The sequence below is a fragment of the Gossypium hirsutum genome, chromosome A02, assembly GCF_007990345.1.
Source record: "Gossypium hirsutum isolate 1008001.06 chromosome A02, Gossypium_hirsutum_v2.1, whole genome shotgun sequence".
NCBI classification, from domain to species: Eukaryota; Viridiplantae; Streptophyta; class Magnoliopsida; order Malvales; family Malvaceae; genus Gossypium; species Gossypium hirsutum.
Window position 1 is genome coordinate 686,994 of NC_053425.1, and position 25,743 is coordinate 712,736.

Below are 25,743 nucleotides of genomic sequence, written 5' to 3' on the forward strand. Positions count from 1 at the left end.
ACGGAAGCCAGCAACCAATTATTGAAGTTATTAAAGAGTTCAAATAAATGTGGTTATAATCATAACATAAAATAGTATCAAGAAGGCCCTCTACTGTAACATAACATTGACAAGAAGCTGAAAATCCCTGCCAAACAAATCGTACATAATGATAGAAATTTTTTTGGTTGAAGTACCCTTCTATTAAGAGTATGTTGATAAAGTAAGTGGAATAAAATTGAAATTTAGCATTTTTTTTTCATAGATTAAAATAAATGTTTATTTAAAATTTATAAATAAAAAATTGCCACGTGTCAAAAATATTCGAAACTACCACTTGTCCTAATTAAAAAAATAGAAACCCAGCAACCGGCAGACGCTGGGAAATGCTAGTAATAAGTAAACAAGCATTTCACGATACCGTCTCTGTGTCGTTTCTTGCATACTTGTTCGTTGACTTGCTTTCTTGACTACTGGGAACCAGGAATGACCGAAGCTATAATCGGTGCAACCATAGAGGTGGCTTTGTCCAAGGCTATCTCTATCATCGAAGACCAAATCAACCTGGTAGTGACTTGGGATTTCAAAGACGACCTCAACAAGCTTCGTTCCTCACTAGATCTCGCTCGAGCTTTCTTGCAAGACGCGGAGAGTAGGCGAGTCGATGAACCCATCAAGGTTTGGCTTCAACAGCTGAGGTGTATCGCCTATGCTGCCGACGATGTATTGGATGAGCTTGCTTATGAAAGTCTCCGAAGAACGACGGAGGCTAACCAAATGGGTAAAAAGGTTAGCAATTTCTTCTCCCTCTCCAAGAATCCCATGGCATTTTCTGTAAAGATGGGTAAAAATATTAAGAATATTAGCATGTCCATGGATGAAATTATTGATCGAGCCTTGAAATTCGGACTCCAACAAAGAGTTCAAAGTATGGGTCCTGTGTTTAGTGGAATTGGAGGCACCCATTCCTGTAACTCATCACGAGTTGTTGGAAGGGAAGCTGATGTTCAGAAAATAGTTGATCTTTTGATTGGCTCAAACACTGATCACCATGGGTTTTCGATGGTGTCCGTAGTAGGTATGGGAGGCTTGGGTAAAACTACTTTAGCCAAGTCTGTTTGTAACAATGAGAAAGTGCAGAACTGTTTTGGTGAAATAATTTGGGTCTGTGTGGCTGAAACTTTCGATGTTCGAAGGATTTTATCAGAGATCTTAGAATCTCTAACTAGAAAACCTTGTGAAATCAAGAATGATGATGTTGTGGTTAGAGAAATACAGAAGAAGTTGAAAGGCAAAAGCTTCCTTCTTGTGCTTGATGATGTGTGGGATGAGGATATTAAAAACTGGGGGGACTTGAAAGGTAGTTTGTTGGGGATAAATGAAAGTAAACAAAGTTGCATTCTTGTTACTAGTCGTAGTGAAAATGTGGCAGTGGTGAAAGAAACCCTCCCTGAGTACAGGCATCATCTGAAGACAATGGTGGATGAGGAGTGTTGGTCCATAATCAGAGATAGTGCCTTCGGAAACTCTTCTGTATCACAAGAATTAGAAGTTATAGGGAGGGATATTGCCCGTAAATGTTCAGGTGTGCCATTGGTGGCAAATGTTATAGGGAGCACAATGTGCAACAGATGGGATAGGGATGAATGGGTGTCACTCAGGGATAGTTCTCTTTGGGGTTCTTTGGAAAGGAATGAAGGGATTGTACGTGTTCTGAAATTGAGTTTTGATCGCTTGTCTTCCCCATCTTTGAAGCAGTGTTTTGCATATTGTTCCATCTTTCCTAAGGATTTTAGGATCCAAAAGGACCAATTGATCCAGCTTTGGATGGCTGAAGGCTTTCTTCAGCAATCCAGGATAAGTTCCCAGTAGCTGGCCGTTGAGGATATCGGCAATGAATACTTCAATGCGTTGCTATCAAATTCCTTATTGCAGGATGTGGAGCGGGATCAATACGGTCGCATTACAACATGTAAGATGCATGATTTAGTTCATGATCTTGCACAATCCATTTCTCATATTAGACTAGGAAACATCGTTAATGGTGTGAGACTGTGGCACTCTTTGTTCTCCAATTCTAGCTCCATCCATGCTGTAAGGGACTTCAAAAGCTTACGAGTTCTTATTTTTTGCGGTGCTCCCATTGTCTCCTTGTCACACTCAATTGGCAGGCTAAAGCATTTAAGATACTTTGACATTTCAAGAACTTACATATGTAGATTACCAAAGTCCATCAGCCAGCTTTACCATTTGCAGACATTAAGATTATCGGGTTATGAAGGGCACATGCCTGAAGGAATGGAAAATCTAGTAAATTTGAGGCATCTGTATATTGGTCATTATAGAACTGTTCCTTATAAGATAGGATGTCTAACTAATCTTCAAACTTTGCCAATATTTAGAGTGGCTACAGAAAGGGGAAGTAGAATTGGTGAATTGGGAGGTTTAGTTGAATTTGGTGGAGAACTAGTCATATTCAATCTTCAGAATGTTAGAAATGAAGGAGAAGCTAGGGAAGCAAAATTGTTGGAGAAAAAGAAACTACATGAGTTAGAATACCTTTGGGGCTATAACAGGGAAGAATCTTGCAACGACGAGGAAGTACTGGAAGGATTGGAACCTCACTCAAATTTGAAAAGCTTAAGTATTATGTACTATAATGGAAGGCACTATCCATCATGGTTGGCAAGGTTTACTAATATTAGTGGTCCAAGTGCTTGTTTTCAACCCATCAATTTGGTGAAGTTGAAGCTGTCTAATTGTAAGAATTTAGAGAAACTGCCAACTCTTGGGCACTACCCCAATCTCAAAATTCTTGAAGTAGAAGGTTTAAATAATGTGAGGTGCATTGGAAAAGAATTTTATGTCAGTGATGATGACAGTAGTTCTGATAAGAATAAGCCAATCACCTTATTTCCAGCATTGAAAAAGTTGAGCCTGTGGAATATGGAAGAAGTAGAAGAATGGTTAGAAGTGGAACCAACAGTTACTGTGTTTCCTTCACTAAAAGAGCTACATATTGAAGGTTGCTGCAAGCTAAGCAGTGTTCCAAGAATGAGTAGACTTTCTTGTCTTGAGGCACTCACTATTACAGGTAACAATGCATTAAGTTGTATACGAGATGAACAATTTCCCTTTCCCTCTAGCCTCAAAAAATTCACCATACAGAGGTGCTATAAGTTAACGACAGTTCCAAGTGTAGAGGGCGGTATCTCTTTTCTTCAGCATCTTGAGGTGAAGCTTTGTGACCGGTTATGTAAAATAGGACAAGGATTACTTACTTCCACATGTCTAAGAGTTGTGGTCATATGTGACTGTCCTAATTTGATCTCCATTCCAGTATATGGCATATCTGAATCTCTTGTGAAGCTTGAGTTGGATCATTGTTGAGGATTACGGGAGGTAGAGGGTGCGTTATCTGCATTCACAAGGTTTGAAACATTACGGATAGGAAACTGTCTTAATCTGATTCCCATTCCCCTTCCCAGTTTAGATGTTTTCTCCTCTCTTATACAATTATCGCTGGAAGGATGTCACAGATTAACGAGTCTACCAAGTGGATTGCGAAGCTGTACTTGTCTTCAGTTTTTGGTCGTGGACTATTGCACTGATCTGGAGTCGATTCCAGAAGATTTAGGGCGATTGATTCTCTGAAGGAACTGTGTATCTTGAGTTGTCAAAACTTGAAGAGTGTTCCAGAGGACAGCCTTAGGTGCCTCACCCGTTTGAAGACATTGAAATTGGGTCCTTTCTCACAAGAGCTAGATGAATTCCCAGGTCTTAGTTCCATCCACCACCTCCACTCTTCCCTTGAAATTTTGACATTGAATGGATGGGAAAAACTATGCTCGCTGCCTTATCAACTTCAACACCTAGCCGCACTAAAGTATTTAATTATTTCTGGATTTGATGGAGTCACAACTTTACCTGAGTGGTTGGGAAACCTCTCCTCTCTTCAAGATTTGACAATAGATTTTTGTCGAAATCTTGAGGATCTGCCATCCAAGGGAGCCACATATCGCCTCTCCAATATTCAACATCTTTCTATTACAAACTGTCCAAGATTAAAAGGAGACCGGACTTACATCAGCAAGAGGTTCAAGATCCCTGCCAACCAAATCGAAGTCTATGAACATTAAGAATGTAAGTTCAAGTCTCATCGATATGCTCCTATAATATTCACAATACATCCTAATGAAAGAAATTTCTTTCATGCAACACTGAAATTTTGAGATGATATTTTGACTGAAGGATGCACCAGAGAGAAGACGAATTCCTAGGTTGCAGTCAACTTCAACATCCCGGGCCACCACCTCAACTCATCCCATTGAACCCTTGAGATTGAATGGACCGGAACAACCAAGCTCTCTTCCATGTCAACTTCAACATCTCACTGCATACCGGCATGGAAAGGACTGAAAAAGCTCTCTTCTGCTTCAGTTTTGAGAATTTCTGATTGTAAGAACCTTGTGCAACTGTCATCTGATAAAGCTATACAACACCTCTCCAATCCAGTTGAATACCTTAAAGTTTTAGTCATCCTTGATGAAACCAATGCTAGTAAGTTCCACAAATTTTGTCCTTGTTTTTCCCTTGTCAGAAATTCTTTTGTTCTTTTCCAAAAAGTAGATTAATTGTAAGTTTCTCTACCTTATATGCATAATCTTTGCTTTGTCTTTTTTTCCTTTGTCTTTTGTTTCAGTTTTGTGGGGGCAACAAATTATTATTTGCTTGTATTGAGCTTTTTGAAGAACCTGAGATTATATGATAAACAAAGTGGGACCAGTTGACCTAGGAACTACTATGGAGCGGTTGAACCGGAAATTTTTTTTGTTTTTATGAATTTTTTGATAATTTGTTTAATCAAACTGGTTGAACCAACAAACTGGTATCACCGGTCCGATTTTGAAAACTTTGGTCAAAACCTTACTAGTTCAAACAGTTGTTTTAGGTTCTATAAACTGATTCGTTGTTTGATTTGTATCTGAAAATCTGCCTACTCTTGTAATATCTCGTTATGGTTTTAGTCCAATGAACATATAGTTGATAAATCTTTTGTTTTTATACGATGTTTTTATGTTGTTTAAGTACAAACGTTGCTGACATGGATCACGTTTTTGTTTGAAGTTGTTTGAGATTAGAGCAACAAACATATCACTGCACAAATAATTTCTGCTAACATTTCTGGTGATATGGTTCTTGCTTTGGCTTTCTCCCACGAGCTTCCTTGTTATGGACTTGAAGTCGGTCTTACAAACTATGCTGCAGGTAATGTTATTTATTTCACCTGGATTGTGCATTGATAAATCAGTTTCGTGTCATATGCTCTTTTTTTTTTTTTTTGTATATTTGGCCAGCTTATTGCACTGGATTACTTTTGGGACACCGTGTCCTTAACTTACTTGAAATGGACGATGAATATTGAGGCAGTGTGGAGGTATTATACATATACGATCATGCTACCGTATATCTGGTTTATTTTCGCCTAGTTTCTTTATTGAAGGTTTGTATATTTCTAGGCTACCGGAGAGGATTTCTCGGTTGAACCAACTGACACAAAGAGGCCTTTTCGAGCTGTCCTCGATGTTGGACTGATCAGGACAGCAACTGGAAACCATGTTTTTGGTGCACTAAAGGTATCATAAAAATCGAATTGCAAGTTTACCTGTTTTAGATAGGGCTGTTGGGTGTTGGCTTATAGATGTGATTGAGAGTGATCATTTCATTTCTTTTTTGTTGCAAACTGTCCACTTCTGTAACATGATCGTTGTTAGTTTGTACTGTTTTCCATTAGTATTTCGGTGTGTAGCTTTCCTTTGAGTTACCCTTTTCTTTGTAAGCTTGGATGGGGCTAAGGAGACCACTTCATAGCTGAAATATTTATACATGCCTTTTAAGCATTCAATTTTCAATTTTCGATTTTGGCCTAGAGTTCAATCGTTATTGTTAGTTTGTACTGTTTTCCATTAGTATTTCCGTGTACAGCTTTCCTTTGAGTTAACCTTTTCCTTGTATGCTTGGATCGGGCTAAGGAGACCACTTCATAGCTGAAATATTTTTGCGTGCGATCAACTTGAAGAAGCTGACGTATGAGGAAAGGAAAGCTAAGTTGATTGAACGATTACACACACTGAATGCCGCTGCCGGTGCGGATTCCAAAGACGAGGATTGAATGTAGGATGCTGATTTCAAAAATACTGAACTTGTTTACCTGCTTTTAGTCAAATCAGGGGTGGTTATGTTCCATTATCTTCAAACATCAGTTCATCACAGAGAGGCTAAATTCCTCTATTCTAACAGGTTAAATCCCAAAGTTCTCAAACCTTCATCTTCAATGGCCTGTCTTGAATCAAAGTTAGTTGCCTGTAACAAGAACAATGGAAGCCTACTTTGATGCTTATAAGAATGTACAAATCTCCATAGCTTGATGTTCTTTTCTCTAATAGCTTCTTCTGTAATGTATATAATTTCAAACATATGTGTATCTCCTTGAATTGAAATGATAAACAAGAGGAAACTTCTCTTGGCAAAGCCTTCAATTGAGTTTACGCAACAGCTTAAGCTCATGTGAGAAAAGAAGAGAAATGTTATATGGTTTGTAATATGAATTTTGGTGATATCGAACATGTTTTCCATTTCTTTTTAGGTTTATCGTAATTGTAAATATAACTGACACTAAACCAATTAATTGCTTGTAACGAATACGAGTACTTAAATCAAACTTTATACGAGATTGATAATAAGATTGATAATAAGTGTCTTCAGATTAAGCGCACATATCATATCTTGTTCATTTCTTCTGGAGATGATGGGGCTTACATACTTCATACTTGATCAATCAAGAAAAGACATGAAAGAATCGTACAGGTATTAAATATGACATTTACTCTGTATATGTATTATATTGCAGATTGGGTAAAAGTTAAGGGACCAATTTTGATATTAACCTTAAATCTTATATAAAGGTACGGAAATACGAAATTACTTGTCTCTTGTCACATTTAACACTAATTTTTTGCATCACTAGCCTTTCTACGAAAGCATAGACATTTCTCTTTCTTCACCGCCACTCAACGGCCGCCGTCAGCGTTCTCAGCTCGGCTTCCCGGACCTCCTCTATACTCAAGTCTTCAAAGTTTGCTCCGAAGGCAGACATAAGCTAGTGAAGCCGAACCACAAAACAAAAGCGGAAAACACTCCGGTTCCTATCGCCGGCCGTCGGACAGGTCTGTAGTTTTCTTATCTTATGGCGATGTGTGTGGAAGACAGGATCAGTAGTTTCCCTGATCATATTCTTTGTCATATTTTGTCATTCCTTCCCATCGAAGAAGCAGTTCGAACCTCTATTATTTCAACCAAGTGGAGATACCTCTTTGCTTCAATTTCTACCATTAAATTTGATGGTCATTTAATGAGGGGTTTGACTGACAGAAATGTTGACAGCTTCAAGAACTTTGTTGATAGGTTATTGAAATTCCCCGATCAGGTAAGTTTAGATTGCTTTAGGCTAGATGATATTGTTTCATGGAATGATAAAGATCGTAATTTTGATGTTTCTGATTGGATATGTGCTGCATTGTGCCGTGGTGTTAAGGAAATTGATTTGGACTTAGACAATCTTGGGAATATTTTACCAGCTCTTTTATTCACTTGCCACTCACTGGTGACATTGAAGTTGGTTGCAGTAGGTTCTGAGATTACGGTCCCATCTGACGTTTGTTTAGGGAATCTGAAGACTTTGCAGCTTAGAAACGCCTCATTTGTAGGTGATTCCATTCATAGGTTAATTTCCAATTGCCATGTCTTAGAAGATTTGGCTTTTATTCATTGTGATTCTGATTATTTGCGTGAGGTCAATATCCAAAGTCCTTCGCTTAAGAGATTGGTTTTAGATTTTGATCTTGGAGAATCTGGAAATTTAGATTATGTGGTGGTGATTAATGCGCCAAATCTTGTTTATTTTCAATATACTGACGCAGTAGTTGAAGGCTATACTTTGACTAACATGAAGTCTCTAGAAAAAGCCCGTCTTAACATCTGCGAGAATGATTCCATTGATTGTGAAACAAGTGCAACTCATCTTATTCAAGGAATTCGCAATGTGCGGTCTCTAAGTTTAACCACTGATGAAGCGGTTAGTAAACTTAGTATTCATGTGTGATTTTCCTTCTAACATTATACAATTTAACATTATATAATAGCTCCAAGTTTTTGTCTGTCCAGATTTTCCGAACAAGTCAACTTCCTATATTTCACAACCTTATTGAATTCGAATATGGTGGTCATGGTTTTAATGGGATAGAAACTTGGCTTGTGGAGTTTCTACATTGTGCGCCTAATCTAGAGACACTTAACCTCAATTTTCCGGTATGAAGTCTTTATCTAAGTTCGTGTGTATTCGTTGCAGTTGATTGTTTTAGTGTCAGTTACATCCACAGTTACGATAAATTTAAAAGAAATCGAAAGCATGTTCGAGATCACCTAAATTCATGGTACAAACCAAATAACTTTTCTTCTTTTTTCATGAGTTTAGGTTGAAGCGGGAACTCGATGGAAGGCTTTACCTATAGAAGTTCCTTCTTGTTTGTCATTTCATCTAAAGGAGATTGAAATTTCATGCTTTATGACACATATGATTGAAATGGTTAGTTATTTCTTGGATAATGCAATGGTTTTGGAAAATCTCATAATAAGAACGAAGGGCCTGTCTGTGACACAGACAAGGAAAGTCAGCAACCAATTATTGCAGTTACTAAAGAGTTCAAAGAAATGTCTAATTGTGATTTTGTAGTACTGTTTTATATTATGGTTAGAACTTATCAGTGTCTGATTTGGTTTTGTATAGATGTGTTGTTTGTAATACATATTTCACTGTTACTATCCGATACATTCACTAATCGCAGTAGACTATACCTGATGGTTGGTTTATATGTATGTGTGTATGTATACTTGTGTATATAATGTATTGTAGCCGAAAGTAGCCTTTGAAATTGATATTTAGCCCAATGATTAGCAAAATAGAACCATGTTTTAATTTGTAAGAAACAATCGTATGATATGCGTTACACAACAAGCTCTGATAGGAAGAATATCAGATTGATTTGGAGCTATTTTAGAACAAGAAAAAGGGGAGCTCTCTAGCTATAGAGATTTGTACATTCTTACCAACAGCAAAGGATGCTTCCCTTGTTCCTGTTATAGGCTAGCTTTGGTTCAACACAGGCCATTGAAGATGAAGGTTTGAGAACTTGAGATTTTAGCATGCTAGAATACTGGAATTTAGCTTTCCTAGGACTGAAATGATGTTTAAATGATGCTTGCGCCTTACAGGTCAGTCAGTGTTGAACAGTTTTCGAAGGCAACTGAATTGTCAGATTCTTGTGAAATGCAAATTCGGTTGAGTCAAAATATTTTAATTTAAGAGGGGTTTGGATTTTTATTTTTTTTTGCATTTTTGTGGCTGAAAATTATAAATTTTATAATCTAATCCATCTTTCCTCTCTTATTTGCTAGCAACTTTTGATGTATTTATGGTGTTCTTGTGATTGAATGTCACAAATATGCTAGCAACTTATGATTTTATCGAAATTTTGAATAATCCAATGATGATTTTATAATTTTTCAAAATTTAATGTTTAAAATGTATATTTACTAAAAGATTAGTAATTTTGGATTTAGTTTATACAAAACCAAATCAGGTACCAATAAGTTTTAACCATAACATAAAATAGTACAAAGAAACCCCTACAGTGTAAGCAAATTTTACTCTAATACACTCCTATAATATTCACAATACACAATGATAGAAATTTCTTGGTAGAAGTACCATCAAGGTCCCTCTACTAAGAGTTAAATTACATTTTGCCTCTTTTATTTAAGAAAATGAGTAAATTAGTCTCGTTATATTAGATCAAAAAGCATATTGATTATTTTTGCTAAAAATATCATCCCTAAAACCAGACATGGCTGACAAAATAATCATGTTACGACTCACATGTATCTCAAGCTAATGACTTATAAGAATAAATTTTTAATAGTAGGAATGGATGAAATTTTTAATAGAAACATCAATTTACTTTTTAATTTAACATATAAGAATAAATTTACTTATTTTTTTAGGTAAATGGGTCAAAATATAATTTAACTTTTAGTAAAAAGGCCTTGATGATACTTTTCCCAAATTAGTTTAGAGTTGATATTATCAAAACTGACAGACCTGTAAGGCGCAAGCTTTGGTGTCAATGGTGTGAGTTCTATAATCAAATTAAGGGATCTTCAAACATTATTTCATTCCTAGAGAATCTAAATTCCAGTATTCTGGCAGGCTAAAATCTAAAGCTCTCAAACCTTCATTTCCAATGACCTGTGTTGAATCAAAGCTAGCCTACGACAGGAACACTGGAAGCGTAGGCTTTCTTTTGGTTACGATACATATATATTTATGCATATACTTTTGTTTGAATTCGTTGGTAACTGCAATAACTGTTTGCAGACTTTCCATTACCGTCTCCCAGACAGGGTTCACATCCTTATCATGAGCTTTTCCAGTACCATTGCATTATCAAAGAAATAAGTAATCATTTCAAACAAACAAGAAGGACCTTGTATAGGTAAAACCTTCCATGGAGTTTCCACACCATCCTAAACTCATGAAAAAAGAAGAATAGTGATTTTGTTTGTACCATGAAGTTAAGGTGATCTCGAACATGCTTTTGGTTTCTTCTAAGTTCATCGTACTAGAACAGTCAATTTCATACCAGCAGAGTGAGGGTAAGTGTCATGGCAAGTAAATGAAAGAGCTGGTGAAGTGAGAACATCCCCAATATTAGCTAAATGTAAATCACTTTCCTTAACATCATGGCACAATGCAGTCATTCCAAGAAATCCCATACCCGATTGGGGGATTTCAATAACCTATCAACAAAGTTGTTGAAGCTGTTAACATTTCTGTCAGTCAAACTTCAATGCGTTGCTATCATGTTCCTTATTGCAGGAGGTGGAGCAGGATCAATATGGTCGCATTACAACATGTAAGATGAATGATTTAGTTCATGATCTTGCAAATCCATTTCTCATATTAGACAAGAAAATGTTGTCAATGGTGTGGGATTGTGGCACTCTTTGTTCTTCGAGTCTAGCTCCATCCGTGCTGTAAGGGACTTCAAAAGCTTACGAGTTCTTATTTTTTGTGAGTCTCCTTGTCACTCTCTATTGGCAGGCTAAAGCATTTAAGATACTTTGAGATTTCAAGAACTTACATATGTAGATTACCAAAGTCATCAGCCAGCTCTACCATTTGCAGACATTCAAGATTATTTGGTTTTCAAGGGTGCTTGCCTGAAGGGACGGAACTACTTGTTCCAGTTACTAACCAATTTGGTCTGATCTGGTTGAACTATGTAAGGTGACATCCAATCATCCATGTCGTAATAAACTGACCAACCTGTGAAGCACAAGCATTGGTGGTGTGAGTTCCATAGTCAAATCAGGGGTGGTGATGTCTCATTATCTTCAAACATCAATTCATCACAGAGAGGCTAAATTTCAGTATTCTAACAGGCTAAATCCCAAAGTTCTCAAACCTTCATTTTCAATGGCCTGTCTTAAACCAAAGTTTGTAGTAGCCTTTAACAGGAACAATGGAAGCCTTCTTTGCTGCTTATAAGAATGTACAAATCTCCATCGCTTGATGTTCCTTTTCTCTTATGTACATAGCTTGATGTTCCGTTTCTCTTACAGCTTCTTGTGTAATGTATATAATTTCAAACATATGTGCATCTCCTTGAATTGAAATGATAAACAAGAAGAAACTTCTCTTGGTAAAGCCTTCAATATAGTTTTCCCAACAGCCCAAGCTCATGAGAAAAAAGAAGAAAAATGTTATCTGGTTTGTAACATGGATTTAGTCGATCTCGAACAGGTTTCCATTTCTTTTTTAAGTTTATCCTAATTGTGAATATAACTGACACTAAGCCAATCAATGGATCGCTGATAAGTATATTTAGATTAGGCACACATATCATGTCTTGTTCATTTCCTCTGGAGATGATGGGGCTTACATACTTCATACTTGATCAATCAAGAAAAGACATGAAAGAATAGTACAGGTATTAAATATGACATTTACTTTGTATATGTATTATATTGCACATTGGATAAAAGTTAAGGGACCAGTTTTGATATTAACCTTAAATCTTATATAAAGGTACGGAAAAACGAAAGTAGTCATCTCTTTTCACATTTAACACTAATTTTTTGCATCCCTAGCTGCTTCTACGAAAGCATTCTTCACAGCCACACACGACAGTCGTCAGCGTGCTCAGCTCAGCTTCCCGGACCTCCTCTATACTCAAGTCTTCAAAGTTTTCACAGAAGCCAGACATAAGCTAGTGAAGCCGAACCACAAAACAAAAGCGGAAAACACTCCGGTTCCTATTGCCGGCCGTCGGACAGGTCTGTAGTTTTCTTACCTTATGGCGATGTGTGTGGAAGACGGGATCAGTAGTTTTCCTGATCATATTCTTTTTCATATTTTGTCTTTCCTTCCCATTAAAGAAGCAGTTCGAACCTCTATTATTTCAACCAAGTGGAGATACCTCTTTGCTTCAATTTCTACCATTGAATTTGATGGTTATTTAATGCGTGGTTTGACTGACAGAAATGTTGACAGCTTCAAGAACTTTGTTGATAGGTTATTGAAATTCCCCGATCAGGTAAGTTTAGATTGCTTTAGGCTAAATGATATTGTTTCATGGAATGATAAAGATCATAATTTTGATGTTTCTGGCTGGATATGTGCTGCATTGTGCCGTGGTGTTAAGGAAATTGATTTGGACTTAAAGAATCTTGGGGATACTTTACCAGCTCTTTTATTCACTTGCCACTCACTGGTGACACTGAAATTGGATGCAGTAGGTTCTGAGATTAAGGTGCCATCTGACGTTTGTTTAGGGAATCTGAAGACTTTGCAGCTTAGAAACTCGGTACTTTTCGGTGATTCCATTCATAGGTTAATTTCCAATTGCCATGTCTTAGAAGATTTGGCTTTTATTGAATGTGGTTTTGATAATATAAGTGAGGTCAATATCCAAAGTCCTTCGCTTAAGAGATTGGTTTTAGAGTTTGATGTGACAGAAGGCAGATATTTCAATTTTGTGGTGGTGATTAATGCTCCCAATCTTGTTTATTTTCAATATCATGCCGCAGTAGCTAAAAGTTATATTTTGAGTACCATGAAGTCCCTAGAAAAAGCCGATATTAGCATCTATCAGTTTGATTCCATTGATTGTGAAACAAGTGCAACTCATCTTATTCAAGGAATTTGCAATGTATGGTCTCTAAGTTTAACCATTGATGAAGTGGTTAGTAAACTTAGTATTCATGTGTTTGTTTTTCCTTTTAACATTATATAATATAACTTTATATGATAGCTCCAAGTTTATGTGTGTGCAGATTTTCAGAACAAGTCGACTTCCTATATTTCACAACCTTATTGAATTCAAATATCTTGGTGTTGGTTTTAATGGGAGAGAAACTTGGCTTGTGGAGTTTCTACATTGTGTGCCTAATCTAAAGACACTTACCCTCAATTTTCCGGTATGAAGTCTTTGTCATTGTTTTAGTGTCAGTTACATCCACAATTACAAAAAACTTTAAAAAAATAGAAAGCATATTCGAGATCACCTAAATTCATGGTACAAACCAAATAACTTTTTTTCTTTTTTCAAGAGTTTAGGACGATGCGGGAACTCGATGGAAGGCTTTACGTATGAAAGTTCCTTCTTGTTTGTCATTTCACCTCAAGGAGATTGAAATTTCATACTTTGACACACATATGATTGAAATGGTTAGTTATTTCTTGGATAATGCAATGGTTCTGGAAAAGCTCATAATAAGTATGGCTGCCCTGACTTGGAGACAGAAATGTGAAGCGCAGAACAAATTATTGCAGTTACTAAAGCGTTCAAAGAAATCTCTAATTGTGATTTTGTACTACTGTTTTATATTATGGTTAGAACTTATCAGTGTCTGGTTTGGTTTTGTATAGATGTCTTGTTTGTGATATATATTTCACTAATGGCAATACAGTATATCTGATGGTTGGTTTATATCCATGTGTGTATGTATATTTATGTAGCTTTTGAAATTGATATCTTAACCATTGAGGAACCAGCTAGTTAACTTTGTTTTTCATGTCAGTGTATTGAGTATTGAATATCTTAACATTGTATAATAGTTTCAAGCTTTTGTATACAACTTCTCCAAACAAGTCTCGATCCAGTGCTTGCATGTCATAACCTTTTCGAATTGGAATTTCATAATGAGGGTGCTGATTGGAGAGGAACTTGGCTTGTGGAGTTTCTACATTGCGATCTGGTATGAAGTCTTGCTTAAGTATTTGTATTCGTTGCAATTTACATTCACAATAAAAAGAAATCGAAAATATGTTCACAAACCAGATAACATTTCTCTTCTTGTTTACCATTGAGTTTAGGCTGTTACGAAAACCAGATTACTTGCCTCTGCATGTCTAAGTTCTGTGGTCATATGTAAGTGTCCTAATTTGATCTCCATTCCAATATATGGCATATCAGAAAATCTATTGTTCAAAAGCCATATTCTTTTCCAAAAGTACATTAACTGAATGTTTCTTTTCGAACCATTTCTTACCTGCATGTGATTTTGTGATAAACAAAGTGAAACAACACTGCATGTGATTTCCATTTATGCATGGTTTAACAAATGTTTCGATTTCTGGAACTACATGTTCCAGTGACTAACCAATTTGGTCTGTGCTGAGACTCGGCATCGGGTGACATCCATGTCGTAATAAACTGATCAACCTGTGAAACACAAGCATTGGTGGTGTGAGTTCCATAGTCAAATCAGGGGTGGTGATGTCCTATTGTCTTCAAACATCAGTTCATCACAGAGAGGCTTAATTCCAGTATTATAACTGGCTAAATCCCAAAGTTCTCGAACCTCCATCTTCAATGGCCTGTCTTGAACCAAAGTAAGAATGAATGTACAAATCTCCATAGCTTGATGTTCCTTTCACAGCTTCATGTGTAATGTATATCATTTCAAGCATATGTGTATCTCCTTGAATTGAGATGATAAACAAGAAGAAACTTCTCATGGTAAAGCCTTCAATCGACTTTTCCTAACAGCCTACACTCAATGAGAAAAAAGAAGAGAAATGTTATCTGATCTGTAACTCGGATTTAGGTGATATCTAACATGTTTTTCATTTCTTTTTAAGTTTATTGTAATTGTAAATGCAACTGGCACTAAAACAATCAATTGCTTGCAACAAATACGGGTACTTGAACAAAACTTAATACTAGACCGACGATTAGTGTCTTTAGATTAGACACATTTATTATCTTGTTCATTTCTTTTGGAGCCGCTTACGTCACGGGCCAGTTGTGATCATTGTATAAAATGCGTCTCATGGAGGTCAATCAGTTAGATAGAGTTTAAAATTGTTACAATTTAGCGTTTTGTAGTTATACTACGGCCCTCTTAAAAATATAAGTAGGTCACCCAATATTTAAGATTTTTGTAATTTTCCCCTTTGTAAATATACTATAGCCCTTTAAAAATATAAATAGGTTCCCTCCAATATTTTAATAGTATTAAAAACATAATTTAAAAAAGTATTCTTGATAAAAATAAAAGGAAAATTTTCTTGAATAAGTTAAATTATTCATGATAACTTTTAAATAATATTTTTGTTAAATAATAATTTAATATTTATTTAATATTTTACTTAAAATAATAACATGTTATAAGTAATATAATAATAATATATATAAAGAAAAGAAAAGATGAATATATTTTTATCATTGTTTTTCTTTATATTCGTGCCTAGCTTTCCCCATCATTTTTCCACCAAAATTTAAGTATAAGCTAGTTTTTTTTTTCAAATTTTTCAGGATTTTGAATATTTAAACCTTGTTTTTTTATATATATGTACTAATAGTTTTTTATTTTATTTTATCAAGTGTATTAAAAGTTGCCATTAAAGGATAATGATATAAGCTTATAAAATTAAGTGAAATATGTATGTTTTTAGATCGAAAATAATTAAGAGACGATTTCTAGTTTGTTAGAAGTGTAAAAACGAAACAAAAGTAGCTAGATGATGTTATAGTAAGTTTCTGCCAAAGTGAAGGAGAGAAAGAAAACCATAACTACTTTGTTATTTAAAATTATATCAAATGATAGCTTGTAAAACAATGAGTATTCTGGTGAAAATGAAATAAAAAATGGTTAACTGGGTCGAAAGTTATATGAATTTCGGATCAAGAAACTTAAGATCTCAACTTGATAAACCATGCATATTCAAGCTTGTCATCAGTAGTTAATTTACTATATCTAACTATATTAGTTTTATTTTTATGAATTTTGAATGATTTAATTAGTATTTAAAAGATTATGTTTCGAATTGAAAACTACGATTTCAATTATAAAATTAGTAAATTCTTAATTTTGATTTTAAATTGAATTTGAATATTATGATTTCGAATGGTTGAGCAAGCACAAATATGAGTATGTTTGATTAAAAGTAAATATTGTATATTACCAATTTATGATTTTATATTTTACGGTACATCATTCAGCGATGTTATCTTTAAAAAAAAATAATTTTCTGGCTTTGTCTCTGTAGCTAATCTTTGAAAAATGAAATTAATAGCCTAATGATTTAAACAAAAAATTTATGACTTAAATGATAACTTTTGAATAATTTAAGGATCATTTTTTAATTTTTTTTTAAAATTAAATGACTAAAATATTAATTTATTAATAACTTAATCACCTTGGTGTAATTTGCCTAAAAGAAACTAAAAAGGGAAAATAAATAGCAAAACAAATGTACGGGACAGCAAAATATCCCCCACCAAAAATAAGAACAGATCCATTGACCAATAAAATACCCTAAACCATCCACCTGCTCCCAATTTGTTTATTTTTTTCATTTTCACCTAATAATGGAAGGCGGTGGACCACCACAGGCGGCGGACACTGAGATGGCGGAGCAACCCAACCCACAAAACCACCAGCAACAGCCGCCACAAATGGCAATTGGGTTGGAGAATATCCCGGCAACTCTTAGCCATGGCGGGAGGTTTATTCAGTATAATATATTCGGTAACATTTTTGAGGTCACTGCTAAATATAAACCTCCTATTATGCCCATTGGTAAAGGAGCCTATGGTATCGTATGGTAAACTCAGCTTTCTGATTTCACCTTAGTTATTTGATTGGGTTTTGTTAATTAATGAAATTATGATTTAAATTTTTTTCCCGATTTTTTTGAGTAGTTCTGCGTTGAATTCCGAGACAAATGAACAAGTGGCGTTGAAGAAGATAGCGAATGCTTTTGATAACAAAATTGATGCTAAGAGAACTCTTCGTGAGATCAAATTGCTTCGTCACATGGATCATGAAAACGTCAGTGAGTGGAAATTGATATAATTCCCCCCTTTTTTAAAAAAAAAAGATTTAATTCGATACATTTGTTATTAATCCTTTCTGTATTTGGTGTTTATATTTCCCTCCTTTTTGGCTGTGTTTTGGCTGTTTTAACGTTGTTGATTGATGGCTATGTTACTCAAATTTAGGTGTGGATGTGGATATGGGTGCATTTGTTTTTTAGCTAAAGTTTTTCATATATTTGAAGTATCATAACCTGTTTTGGTTTACATTTTGAGGTGTTGAATATGTGCCCGACATAGGTACTTTAGCGAAAAACAAAGGATTTGAAGAATCATAGGTTTATTAAGTTAACTTTAACTCGAGAGTTCAACAGGTTAGAGTTAATAACGTCTCATAATGACGAATGAGCTATGCGCAGGTGTTATTTCATATGAAAGTAGCTTATTTAATTCGTTAGTCTCATTCGTTTTCTGCTTTGCATGGACATAACTAATACTTTTTCTATAATTATCAAATACACTCAATGTGCATCATGTTAGTTGTGAACGATTCAAGAGGGGAATTGCAATGATGAGTATTAGTTTATGCTGTTTTACAGCATTTGCAAACCTTGAATGAAGAACAGGGATTTAAGAGCTTTTCTATGTTACCTTAGCAGTTGGGTTATATTTAACATTAAAAAGCTTCAAAGCCCTTAAATTGTATTACCAAGTTGTAACACAGTGTTGTTTGATCTTACAGTGGTTACATTAATCTGATTATTATGTATAAATAGGATCCATGTAGGTAAACATATCATGGAGGCCGAATTGCATTTTGCCCCCTCTACTAAAAAAATGAGTAAAATAGTCTTTGTATGTTAGGTTAAATAGCAAACTAGACCTTCTGTTAAAATTCCATCCATTTCTGTTGTTAAAAATTGGTATTTGTATGTTAACATGAGTTACACGTGGCATGCCATGTGTCACTGTCTGGTTATACCATCAACCGCGTCAGTTTTAACAATATATAAATGATTGAAATTTTTAATAGAAAGGACCAATTTGCTCTTTGTTCTAAGGTACATGGATTAATTTGCCCAATCTGACTCCTAGTACAAAATCTCTATGGTACTTTTACCGATCCATGTATAAGTCTTCTTTGGGCAAAACTTGATTGTTCAATTGTTCAGGCTGATGAACACTCTTGTCAGATTTGTGTTTGCTAATGCCAATGTTAGTGCTAGAAGTTTTTGTTTGAACGTCAGCTTTCCCATCTAAACCTTGAAATTATATGATTATAACTTTTTATTTCTTTGTACCAATTCTTTTTTCTGTAGTGATGAATACACAGAAACAAGTATTATATTTAGAGAGAGACACACATAGGAGTGCAATCTCGATTTTGTTATAGTTTTGAGTTAGTCTCATTTGGATTTTTCATTGCAGGTAGTTGCAATCAGGGATATAATCCCGCCACCAAAGAGAGAATGCTTTAATGATGTTTATATTGCATATGAGCTGATGGATACTGACTTGCATCAGATAATCCGTTCAAATCAAGCTTTATCAGAAGAGCATTGTCAGGTTCGAATGTAAACATTCAGTTGCTTTTTATGTTAAGAATTATATTCCTTAAATCACTAGTTTATATTGTATGTGATGTCTATATTGCATATGAGAAGTTTGAAGTTTTATGAAGTTGTGTAGATTCTGCCTTGTTCTGAGGAACAATGACCTTGGTTTTAGATCGGAATGATTACTGAAATTGAAATGATAACAAAAAACGAAAACGAAGACACGTAGTTTTCGACCCCTTTATTTTCTTAGGTCTCTAGTTTAAGGCACCAAAGGCTTTGTACATAGGATTACGGTTGATTCAAACAATTTCGAAGGAAAGCATTGCAAAAAGTAAAGCAACCTTCTTTCTATTAAATGATAATTTTATTTATTTGTAATACGAAGTTCTAGTAATTTTAATCTTATCAAAATTTGAACTTGAATAATGAACAAATGGCTAAAAGCAACACCATTTCTAACATAACTGGTCTCTAACTAATGGCCTCTTTTTTGTGTTCTGCAGTATTTTCTTTATCAAATCTTACGCGGGCTGAAGTATATACATTCTGCAAATGTTCTGCACAGGGACTTGAAACCTAGCAACCTTCTCTTGAATGCTAATTGTGACTTGAAAATATGTGATTTTGGACTGGCTCGTGTCACCTCCGAAAGTGATTTTATGACAGAATATGTTGTTACAAGATGGTATCGTGCACCGGAACTGTTGCTAAACTCTTCAGATTATACTGCTGCTATTGATGTATGGTCAGTAGGTTGCATTTTTATGGAATTGATGGATCGGAAGCCATTATTTCCTGGACGAGATCATGTGCATCAGCTGCGATTGCTTATTGAGGTAAATTCTTTTTATCCTCCAACCAGTATAAAATTTTCTGAAATTCAAGCAAATAAGTTGCTAAGTAGGTTCACACGATAAACTAATAAAATGCTTGTAACGTTTCACCATGAATGATTGACTCTTTGTGTGCAGCTGATTGGCACCCCATCAGAGGCTGAGTTGGGGTTTTTGAATGCAAATGCCAGGAGATACATCCAGCAACTTCCTCTTTATCACCGACAATCTTTCACCGAAAAGTTTCCAACCGTCCACCCCTTAGCTATTGATCTTGTTGAAAAGATGTTGACATTTGATCCTAGACTAAGGATTACCGGTGAGTTCTTATACTTCTTCTTTTTCAATTCTCTTATGAAAGTTCGCCAATGCATGCAAAATAGTCACCTTTTTTTAAGTTAATTTTTTCTTGCCTCTAGCTTATTCCATCTTGCAATTCTTTTCACTCTTGAGTTGGAAATCAGGTAAAAGTACCATGAGGCTCTTCTATTCAAAAAAGGGGTAAATTAGTCACTGTATGTTAGATCAAGAGTAAATTGGTCATTTCTGTTAAAAATTGCATCTTTTGTACTGTTAAAAACTAAGTTGACTGATGGAATAACCAGATGTGACTTGACGGAATAACCAGATATAGACATGTGGTGTGCCACATGTACCTTATGATGGCGTACATGAACCAGTTTTTAACTGTAGAAATAGATGAAATTTTTAATAAAAAGACTAGTTTGCTCTTTGATCTAATGTATAAGGGCTAATTTGCCCATTTTTTGAGTAGAGGAAGAAAAATGCAATCTGAGTCCTACTATAGGGGCCTCCATAGTAATTTTACCTTGGAACTCATGTACCATGCTTCTGTATATGTTGCAGTTGAGGATGCACTAGCTCATCCTTACCTATCATCGCTGCATGACCTAAGCGATGAGCCTGTCTGCATGACCCCATTTAACTTCGACTTCGAGCAACATGCATTAACCGAGGAACAGATGAAGGAGCTAATATATCGGGAAGCGCTTGCATTCAGCCCGGAATATGTGCAACCGTGATGATTTACATGCCATCTATTCTTCAATCGGTGTGGTTAAAAATGCTTTATGATTGGCTCCTTCCTGTATATATGTTCCATCCATGACGGGATGAAATCTTGAAGGGAGGATAACTCTAATTATTGGCAGAATGCGGGAAACTAAAACAGTTCTGTTGGTGTTTTGTAATGGCTCTCTTGATTTCTTTTGTTGTTTAATCCGAGCGCTGGATATGTATTTAACATGAATATATTTAATTCTTTTAAAGGCTTTTTGTTTACTTGAAGGATCTTTGGAAAATTATACCTTTTACCCTTGTCGAAAATTAATAATTTAATTTAATTATTTTTAATATGAAATTTGTTTCTATTTGCTCTATGGACGTTTGAATCTGAGTAAGTTTTATGGTTGAACATTTGTATCAAATTAGAAAAATAAATGTAAATTATATTTAAAGATATTAAACTATTAATAAGTTTATATTTTGATCATTTAACTTTATAAAATTACGAAATAATCATTAAGTTATTTGAAAGTTTTCATTCAAGTCATTGAACTATTTGAAAGTTTTTATTTAAATCACTGTGTTAAATTTTTTTTCCTTAAAAGTCCGATTAATAAGTTTCAAGTGACGAATCAAAGACCGATATGGTGGATCAGTATCCATCAACGAATAGAAAAATATACTTTAGATTCAAGTTGATCTAACAATCAATGTCAAAAATTAGAGGAAAAAGTTGTTTGAATTTTAATTTGCACCTTGGTAATATTCAAAATTATTTCATAAAAAAAAATTAGGTTAGAAAAGAGAAGGGAATGAAAACCTTCGAATGGTGCAAGCAGTGTAAACAGGGAATGCTATGGTGACTTATACAAAAACTTTCGAATAGTTTAGCGACAATTTTGTAACTTTTAGAAGTTAAATGATAAAAACGTAAATTTGTTAATAGTTTTAGTGACTTTGGATATTCTTTACCCAAAAATAAAAGCCTCAAACTCAACCGACAACATCACCAGCAACCGCCACAGCAAATAGCTGTTGGGTTGGAGAATTCTCCGGTAATTCTTAGACACGGTAATAGGTTTCTTGGGCTTGATATATACGGCAACATATTTGAGGTCACTGCTAAGTATAAACCTCCTCTTGAACCCATTGGTATGGAGGGCTATGGCATTGTATGGTAAACTCTTCTTCTGGTTCTGTGTTGAATTCCGAGACAAATGAAGAAGTGGCATTGAAGAAGCTAGCGAATGCATTTGATAACCTAATTTATGCAAAGAGAATTCTTCGTGAGATCAAGATGCTTCTTCAAATGGACCATGAAAACGTGTGGATAAACACACACCAACACTAAAGCGCTGTTAGGATCAGTATTTGATTATAACTTGTCCTTTCTTTGTCCTGATTCTTTTTTCTCTAGTGATGGATACACAAAAACCTTGAGAGAGACATGTAGAGAGAGCAATATCTCTTTTGTTATCATTCTGAGTTAGTCTCATTTGCAACTTTCATTACAGGTAATTGCGATCAGGGATATAATCCCACCACCCAGAATAGAATGCTTTAATGATGTTTATATTGCTTATGAGCTGATGGACATTGACCTGCATCAGGTAATCCATTCTAGTCAAGCTTTATCAGAAGAGCATTGTCAGGTTCGAATGTAGACATTTGGTTGCTTTTTATGAAGTTGTGTATACTCTGCCTGGTTCTGAGGAACAGTGACCTTAGTTTATGCTGGATATTTTGTGTTTCTGCCGTATTTCCTCTATCAAATTTTACGTGGGCTGAAGTATATACACTCTGCAAATGTTCTTCACAGGGACTTGAAGCCTAGCAACCTTCTCTTGAATGCTAATTGTGACCTGAAAATATGTGATTATGGAATGGCTCGTGTCACCTCCGAAAGTTGTTTTATGACAGAATATGTTGGTACAAGATGGCATCGTGCACCTGAAACTGTTGCTGAACTCTTCAATTATAGTGCAGCGGTTGATGTATGGTCAGTGGGTTGCATTTTTATGGAACTGATGGATCGGAAGCCATTATTTCCTGGAGGAGATGATGTGCATCAGCTGCGATTGCTTTTGGAGGTAAACTCTTTTTATCCTCCAACTAGTATGAAACTATCTTAAAAACATATAAGTTGCTAAGTAGGGTCACATGAGTATTTTAGAGAAAAGAAAATAGACGTAATTTCAAATTTAACCCTTTATATTTGCAACTTTTGTTAATTTGACCCTTATTCTTTTTTTTTTATAGTTAAATTTGACCATCAAATTTTAAATAAAATTAGTATATAAAAAAAATATGATAAATGCCTAATAAGATAAATGTTAAAAAAAAAAAACTAAATTCAACTCAAAACATCCTGTTCGATGGGCCCATGCTACCCTTCACCTCACATTTTCCGAGCTTTTCTTTTTAGGTTTATTTGAAAGATTTTTTTTAAAAATATTGTAAGGACTAAATTAAATTAATCAATTTATTATTGAATAGATCAATTTAGCCTCTATACTATTAAAAAAATAGAATAAGTTTAAATTGTAATAAAATTAACATTTACTATATAAAAAATATTTTCAAAATTATTTTTTCAATTACAGTTCAATTCAAAACAAAATATTTTATCTACAGAACTATAAAAACCTCAAAAATATTAATAATGTTAAACAATAAATATTAACTCTATTCTAATTTAATATTATTTGATTTTTTTTAATAATTCAAGGACTAAATTGATTCATTTAATAATAGAGATACTAATTTCATCAAATTCTTATAATTGAGAGACCTCTTAAATACAATTACCCTTTTATTAATAACAAAGGGATAATATCCAATCCCATACTTCTCAATATTTAATCATTTAACGACAAACGTCAACCATAAGACAATATAAACTCGGACTTACGAACACTCAATACACATACACACATACATGCATACCATTAAGTCTTCAGACAGGACCTCATCAGCTTGTTGAGCTCTTCTTTTTCTTATCATAAGACAATATAAACTCAGACTTACGAACACTCAATACACATACATACATACATACATACATACCATTAAGTCTTCAGACAAGACCTCATCAGCTTGTTGAGCTCTTATTTTTTGTTGATTTGCTCTTCTTTTTCTTCTTTCTTCTAGATTTTGACTTCAATATTCTTGATCCTTTCTCTTCATCATCGCTACTCGAAGATTCTGAGGACGATGATGAATCAGAGTCAGAAGAGGAGGAGGAACTTGAGCTACAGTCCCAAGACTTCACTTTTGACCGCTGCATGACTTGAGGCTTAATCAGTTAAACTGAAAAATGAATGGTCTAATTGATACCATCAAAATAGAGAAGCGTGGAGCGGATTAAAAAAACTGGTCGAATCTGGTAAAAATTGGTTAAAAAACTATTTGAACTGGATTTAAATTAACTTAAATATTTAATTATGTTTTTACAACTACAAAATGAATGTTTTTTTTTCATTATTATTTATTTGTGTATATTAAATTTTTAAATGAATTTTCTAGATTTTTTGTAATTTTTTATTTTGTAAATAATTGAATCCGAAATTATACAAATTAAACTGAAAACTAATGGTTTAATTGGTTTGACAATCGATTTAATTATTAAAACATTGGTAATACTTTGATGCCAATATTTAAATATGGACACACGACCGAATATTTTATGAACATTTACTCCAAATTTTCATTTTTCTTGAAGTATTAATGTCTAAAACTAGCATAATATCCATATTCGAGACACGAGGATACAATCCTCTTTAAAGAAAAAATAACATACACAAATATATGCCATATCCAACACTCATTACAAAATCAGAGCTTTTACATGTCTATCAATAAAATAAATCAATCAAAACCCAAAAAGGTAAACAAGTGAGAATAATAAAAAATTAAATAAGCTTAAAAATGTTATAAGTTTCTATACTCTTCAACAATTTGAAATTTAGTTCTTATATTTTTATTTTCAAGAATTAAATTTCTCTACTTTCCAGATTTCAAAAATTAGATTTAATTGTTCACATTGCTACACTTTTTTTTGTTAAATTCTGGTTAATTATAATATTTTTTAATTATATGGCTACCAACTGAGGGGTTTTAAAAAAAAATCAAAATGCAACAATAACAAATTTAACTCAAAAAGTTTTGCAGTGTTACAAACTAGATTTGAATTTTGAAATTTAAAAAATAGAGAAAATAAATTTTTGGAAATAAAAGTACAAAGAACTAAATTGCAAATATTTAAAAAATACAGGGAATTATGAAATATTTTAAACTTGAAAATACATAAAAGGAAGAGAAATTGTTTGAAAATATGGAAAAGGGTACAAACCATGGCATCTTCCATGTCTTCAGGTCCAGCAGAAGAGCCATGCTTTGGTCTTTGCATAGCTTTGTAAGCTTGGTTTTTCTCCATTTTCAGATTTTAGAAACACCAAATAAACAATTTGCTTAGTCACACAAGGGAAGAAGAAGAAGAAGAAGAAGTGAAATTGATTCAAGGGAGACCTTTTTTAGAAATGGTATTTATGGAACATAGAAAATTGTACTTCACTCATTTTTTTAATAGCTATCTACAATATTCAACAAGTATGGACCATACACCACTTAATCAGAAAATATATATTTCGCTCCCTAGCTAAAGCCCAAATAAATAGGGATAAATGATGACCAATTTTCATAAGTTTTTATTTTGGCCATTCGGAAAATTTTCTATCATTTGAGGCACTCTCATTACTATTTGTTTTTATTTTAATCACTTTATGATATTTATGTTAACAAAAGCCAAGACTGTCTTAGTGACTAAAATGAAAACAAATAGTAAGAGAAGTGTCTAAAATGATAAAAAATGTAAATTGAGTGTCTAAAATGAAAACTTATAAATTG

The 25,743-nt window shown here is 34.3% G+C and overlaps 8 protein-coding genes across 20 annotated transcripts; 7 read left to right on the forward strand and 1 right to left on the reverse strand.

Moving 5' to 3' along the window:
- Nucleotides 1–357: 357 nt before the first annotated feature.
- LOC107927441 (disease resistance protein RGA2) lies at nucleotides 358–6,614 on the forward strand. 7 transcript variants are annotated; one of them, XM_041087807.1, is made up of 6 exons: nucleotides 364–4,122; nucleotides 4,231–4,539; nucleotides 5,107–5,247; nucleotides 5,337–5,416; nucleotides 5,499–5,615; nucleotides 6,012–6,614. In XM_041087807.1, the coding sequence occupies exon 1, from the start codon at nucleotides 466–468 to the stop codon at nucleotides 1,849–1,851; it is 1,386 nt and encodes a 461-aa protein (XP_040943741.1). In that variant the 5' UTR covers nucleotides 364–465; the 3' UTR covers nucleotides 1,852–4,122; nucleotides 4,231–4,539; nucleotides 5,107–5,247; nucleotides 5,337–5,416; nucleotides 5,499–5,615; nucleotides 6,012–6,614. The 7 variants fall into 7 exon arrangements, with proteins under 7 accessions (XP_016713978.2, XP_016713972.2, XP_040943741.1 ...); XM_041087810.1 differs by having other exon boundaries at nucleotides 6,015–6,614; XM_016858489.2 differs by having other exon boundaries at nucleotides 358–4,122; nucleotides 4,231–5,247; nucleotides 6,015–6,614.
- LOC121216155 (putative disease resistance RPP13-like protein 1) lies at nucleotides 1,957–3,369 on the forward strand. Its single transcript, XM_041091486.1, has one exon. The coding sequence runs from the start codon at nucleotides 1,957–1,959 to the stop codon at nucleotides 3,367–3,369; it is 1,413 nt and encodes a 470-aa protein (XP_040947420.1).
- Nucleotides 5,172–7,213, forward strand: LOC121216157 (60S ribosomal protein L5). The gene is made up of 4 exons (XM_041091487.1): nucleotides 5,172–5,247; nucleotides 5,337–5,368; nucleotides 5,499–5,615; nucleotides 7,007–7,213. The coding sequence occupies exons 1-4, from the start codon at nucleotides 5,172–5,174 to the stop codon at nucleotides 7,211–7,213; spliced, it is 432 nt and encodes a 143-aa protein (XP_040947421.1).
- Nucleotides 6,967–8,969, forward strand: LOC107927417 (F-box protein At4g09920). Its single transcript, XM_041087846.1, has 3 exons — nucleotides 6,967–8,113; nucleotides 8,203–8,346; nucleotides 8,513–8,969. Exons 1-3 carry the CDS (start codon nucleotides 7,226–7,228, stop codon nucleotides 8,768–8,770), a joined length of 1,290 nt encoding a protein of 429 aa, XP_040943780.1. The 5' UTR covers nucleotides 6,967–7,225; the 3' UTR covers nucleotides 8,771–8,969.
- A 3,224-nt stretch (nucleotides 8,970–12,193) lies between these two features.
- On the forward strand, nucleotides 12,194–14,172 carry LOC107927443 (F-box/LRR-repeat protein At3g59210). Of its 6 annotated transcripts, none has more exons than XM_041087821.1 (4): nucleotides 12,194–12,692; nucleotides 12,801–13,340; nucleotides 13,432–13,575; nucleotides 13,715–14,172. In XM_041087821.1, the coding sequence occupies exons 1-4, from the start codon at nucleotides 12,453–12,455 to the stop codon at nucleotides 14,024–14,026; spliced, it is 1,236 nt and encodes a 411-aa protein (XP_040943755.1). In that variant the 5' UTR covers nucleotides 12,194–12,452; the 3' UTR covers nucleotides 14,027–14,172. The 6 variants fall into 6 exon arrangements, with proteins under 6 accessions (XP_040943755.1, XP_040943767.1, XP_040943757.1 ...); XM_041087833.1 differs by having other exon boundaries at nucleotides 12,801–12,962; XM_041087823.1 differs by having other exon boundaries at nucleotides 12,195–12,432; nucleotides 12,535–13,340.
- Nucleotides 14,173–16,862: 2,690 nt separating this feature from the next.
- Nucleotides 16,863–21,114, forward strand: LOC107927498 (mitogen-activated protein kinase homolog MMK1). Its single transcript, XM_016858577.2, has 6 exons — nucleotides 16,863–17,209; nucleotides 17,307–17,436; nucleotides 18,849–18,986; nucleotides 19,483–19,815; nucleotides 19,951–20,131; nucleotides 20,680–21,114. Exons 1-6 carry the CDS (start codon nucleotides 16,974–16,976, stop codon nucleotides 20,853–20,855), a joined length of 1,194 nt encoding a protein of 397 aa, XP_016714066.2. The 5' UTR covers nucleotides 16,863–16,973; the 3' UTR covers nucleotides 20,856–21,114.
- An 898-nt stretch (nucleotides 21,115–22,012) lies between these two features.
- On the forward strand, nucleotides 22,013–22,970 carry LOC107927416 (mitogen-activated protein kinase homolog NTF4-like). Its single transcript, XM_016858463.1, has 3 exons — nucleotides 22,013–22,162; nucleotides 22,353–22,490; nucleotides 22,629–22,970. The coding sequence occupies exons 1-3, from the start codon at nucleotides 22,013–22,015 to the stop codon at nucleotides 22,968–22,970; spliced, it is 630 nt and encodes a 209-aa protein (XP_016713952.1).
- A 662-nt stretch (nucleotides 22,971–23,632) lies between these two features.
- Nucleotides 23,633–25,569, reverse strand: LOC107927334 (uncharacterized protein DDB_G0280579). 2 transcript variants are annotated; one of them, XM_016858400.2, is made up of 2 exons: nucleotides 25,190–25,569; nucleotides 23,633–24,118 (listed from the first exon to the last, which is right to left on the reverse strand). In XM_016858400.2, the coding sequence occupies exons 1-2, from the start codon at nucleotides 25,271–25,273 to the stop codon at nucleotides 23,930–23,932; spliced, it is 273 nt and encodes a 90-aa protein (XP_016713889.1). In that variant the 5' UTR covers nucleotides 25,274–25,569; the 3' UTR covers nucleotides 23,633–23,929. The 2 variants fall into 2 exon arrangements, with proteins under 2 accessions (XP_016713889.1, XP_016713887.1); XM_016858398.2 differs by having other exon boundaries at nucleotides 23,633–24,133; nucleotides 25,190–25,513.
- Between the last annotated feature and the right edge of the window lie 174 nt (nucleotides 25,570–25,743).

Coding starts and splice junctions, on each gene's coding strand:
- LOC107927334 (XM_016858398.2), bottom strand. CDS start 25,273: ATGGAGAAAAACCAAGCTTACAAAGCTATGCAAAGACCAAAGCATGGC. Junction 24,134..25,189: donor AAGACATGGAAGATGCCATG/GTTTGTACCCTT, acceptor TAACTGATTAAG/CCTCAAGTCATGCAGCGGTC.
- LOC121216155 (XM_041091486.1), top strand. CDS start 1,957: ATGCATGATTTAGTTCATGATCTTGCACAATCCATTTCTCATATTAGA.
- LOC121216157 (XM_041091487.1), top strand. CDS start 5,172: ATGGTTCTTGCTTTGGCTTTCTCCCACGAGCTTCCTTGTTATGGACTT. Junction 5,369..5,498: donor GATTACTTTTGGGACACCGT/GTCCTTAACTTA, acceptor GTATATTTCTAG/GCTACCGGAGAGGATTTCTC. Junction 5,616..7,006: donor ATGTTTTTGGTGCACTAAAG/GTATCATAAAAA, acceptor TTGCATCACTAG/CCTTTCTACGAAAGCATAGA.
- LOC107927498 (XM_016858577.2), top strand. CDS start 16,974: ATGGAAGGCGGTGGACCACCACAGGCGGCGGACACTGAGATGGCGGAG. Junction 17,210..17,306: donor GGAGCCTATGGTATCGTATG/GTAAACTCAGCT, acceptor TTTTTTGAGTAG/TTCTGCGTTGAATTCCGAGA. Junction 20,132..20,679: donor TCCTAGACTAAGGATTACCG/GTGAGTTCTTAT, acceptor TATATGTTGCAG/TTGAGGATGCACTAGCTCAT.
- LOC107927441 (XM_016858483.2), top strand. CDS start 466: ATGACCGAAGCTATAATCGGTGCAACCATAGAGGTGGCTTTGTCCAAG.
- LOC107927443 (XM_041087819.1), top strand. CDS start 12,453: ATGGCGATGTGTGTGGAAGACGGGATCAGTAGTTTTCCTGATCATATT. Junction 13,341..13,431: donor GTTTAACCATTGATGAAGTG/GTTAGTAAACTT, acceptor ATGTGTGTGCAG/ATTTTCAGAACAAGTCGACT. Junction 13,576..13,714: donor CACTTACCCTCAATTTTCCG/GTATGAAGTCTT, acceptor TCAAGAGTTTAG/GACGATGCGGGAACTCGATG.
- LOC107927416 (XM_016858463.1), top strand. CDS start 22,013: ATGGTAAACTCTTCTTCTGGTTCTGTGTTGAATTCCGAGACAAATGAA. Junction 22,163..22,352: donor TTCAAATGGACCATGAAAAC/GTGTGGATAAAC, acceptor CTTTCATTACAG/GTAATTGCGATCAGGGATAT. Junction 22,491..22,628: donor TATCAGAAGAGCATTGTCAG/GTTCGAATGTAG, acceptor CGTGGGCTGAAG/TATATACACTCTGCAAATGT.
- LOC107927417 (XM_041087846.1), top strand. CDS start 7,226: ATGGCGATGTGTGTGGAAGACAGGATCAGTAGTTTCCCTGATCATATT. Junction 8,114..8,202: donor GTTTAACCACTGATGAAGCG/GTTAGTAAACTT, acceptor TTGTCTGTCCAG/ATTTTCCGAACAAGTCAACT. Junction 8,347..8,512: donor CACTTAACCTCAATTTTCCG/GTATGAAGTCTT, acceptor TCATGAGTTTAG/GTTGAAGCGGGAACTCGATG.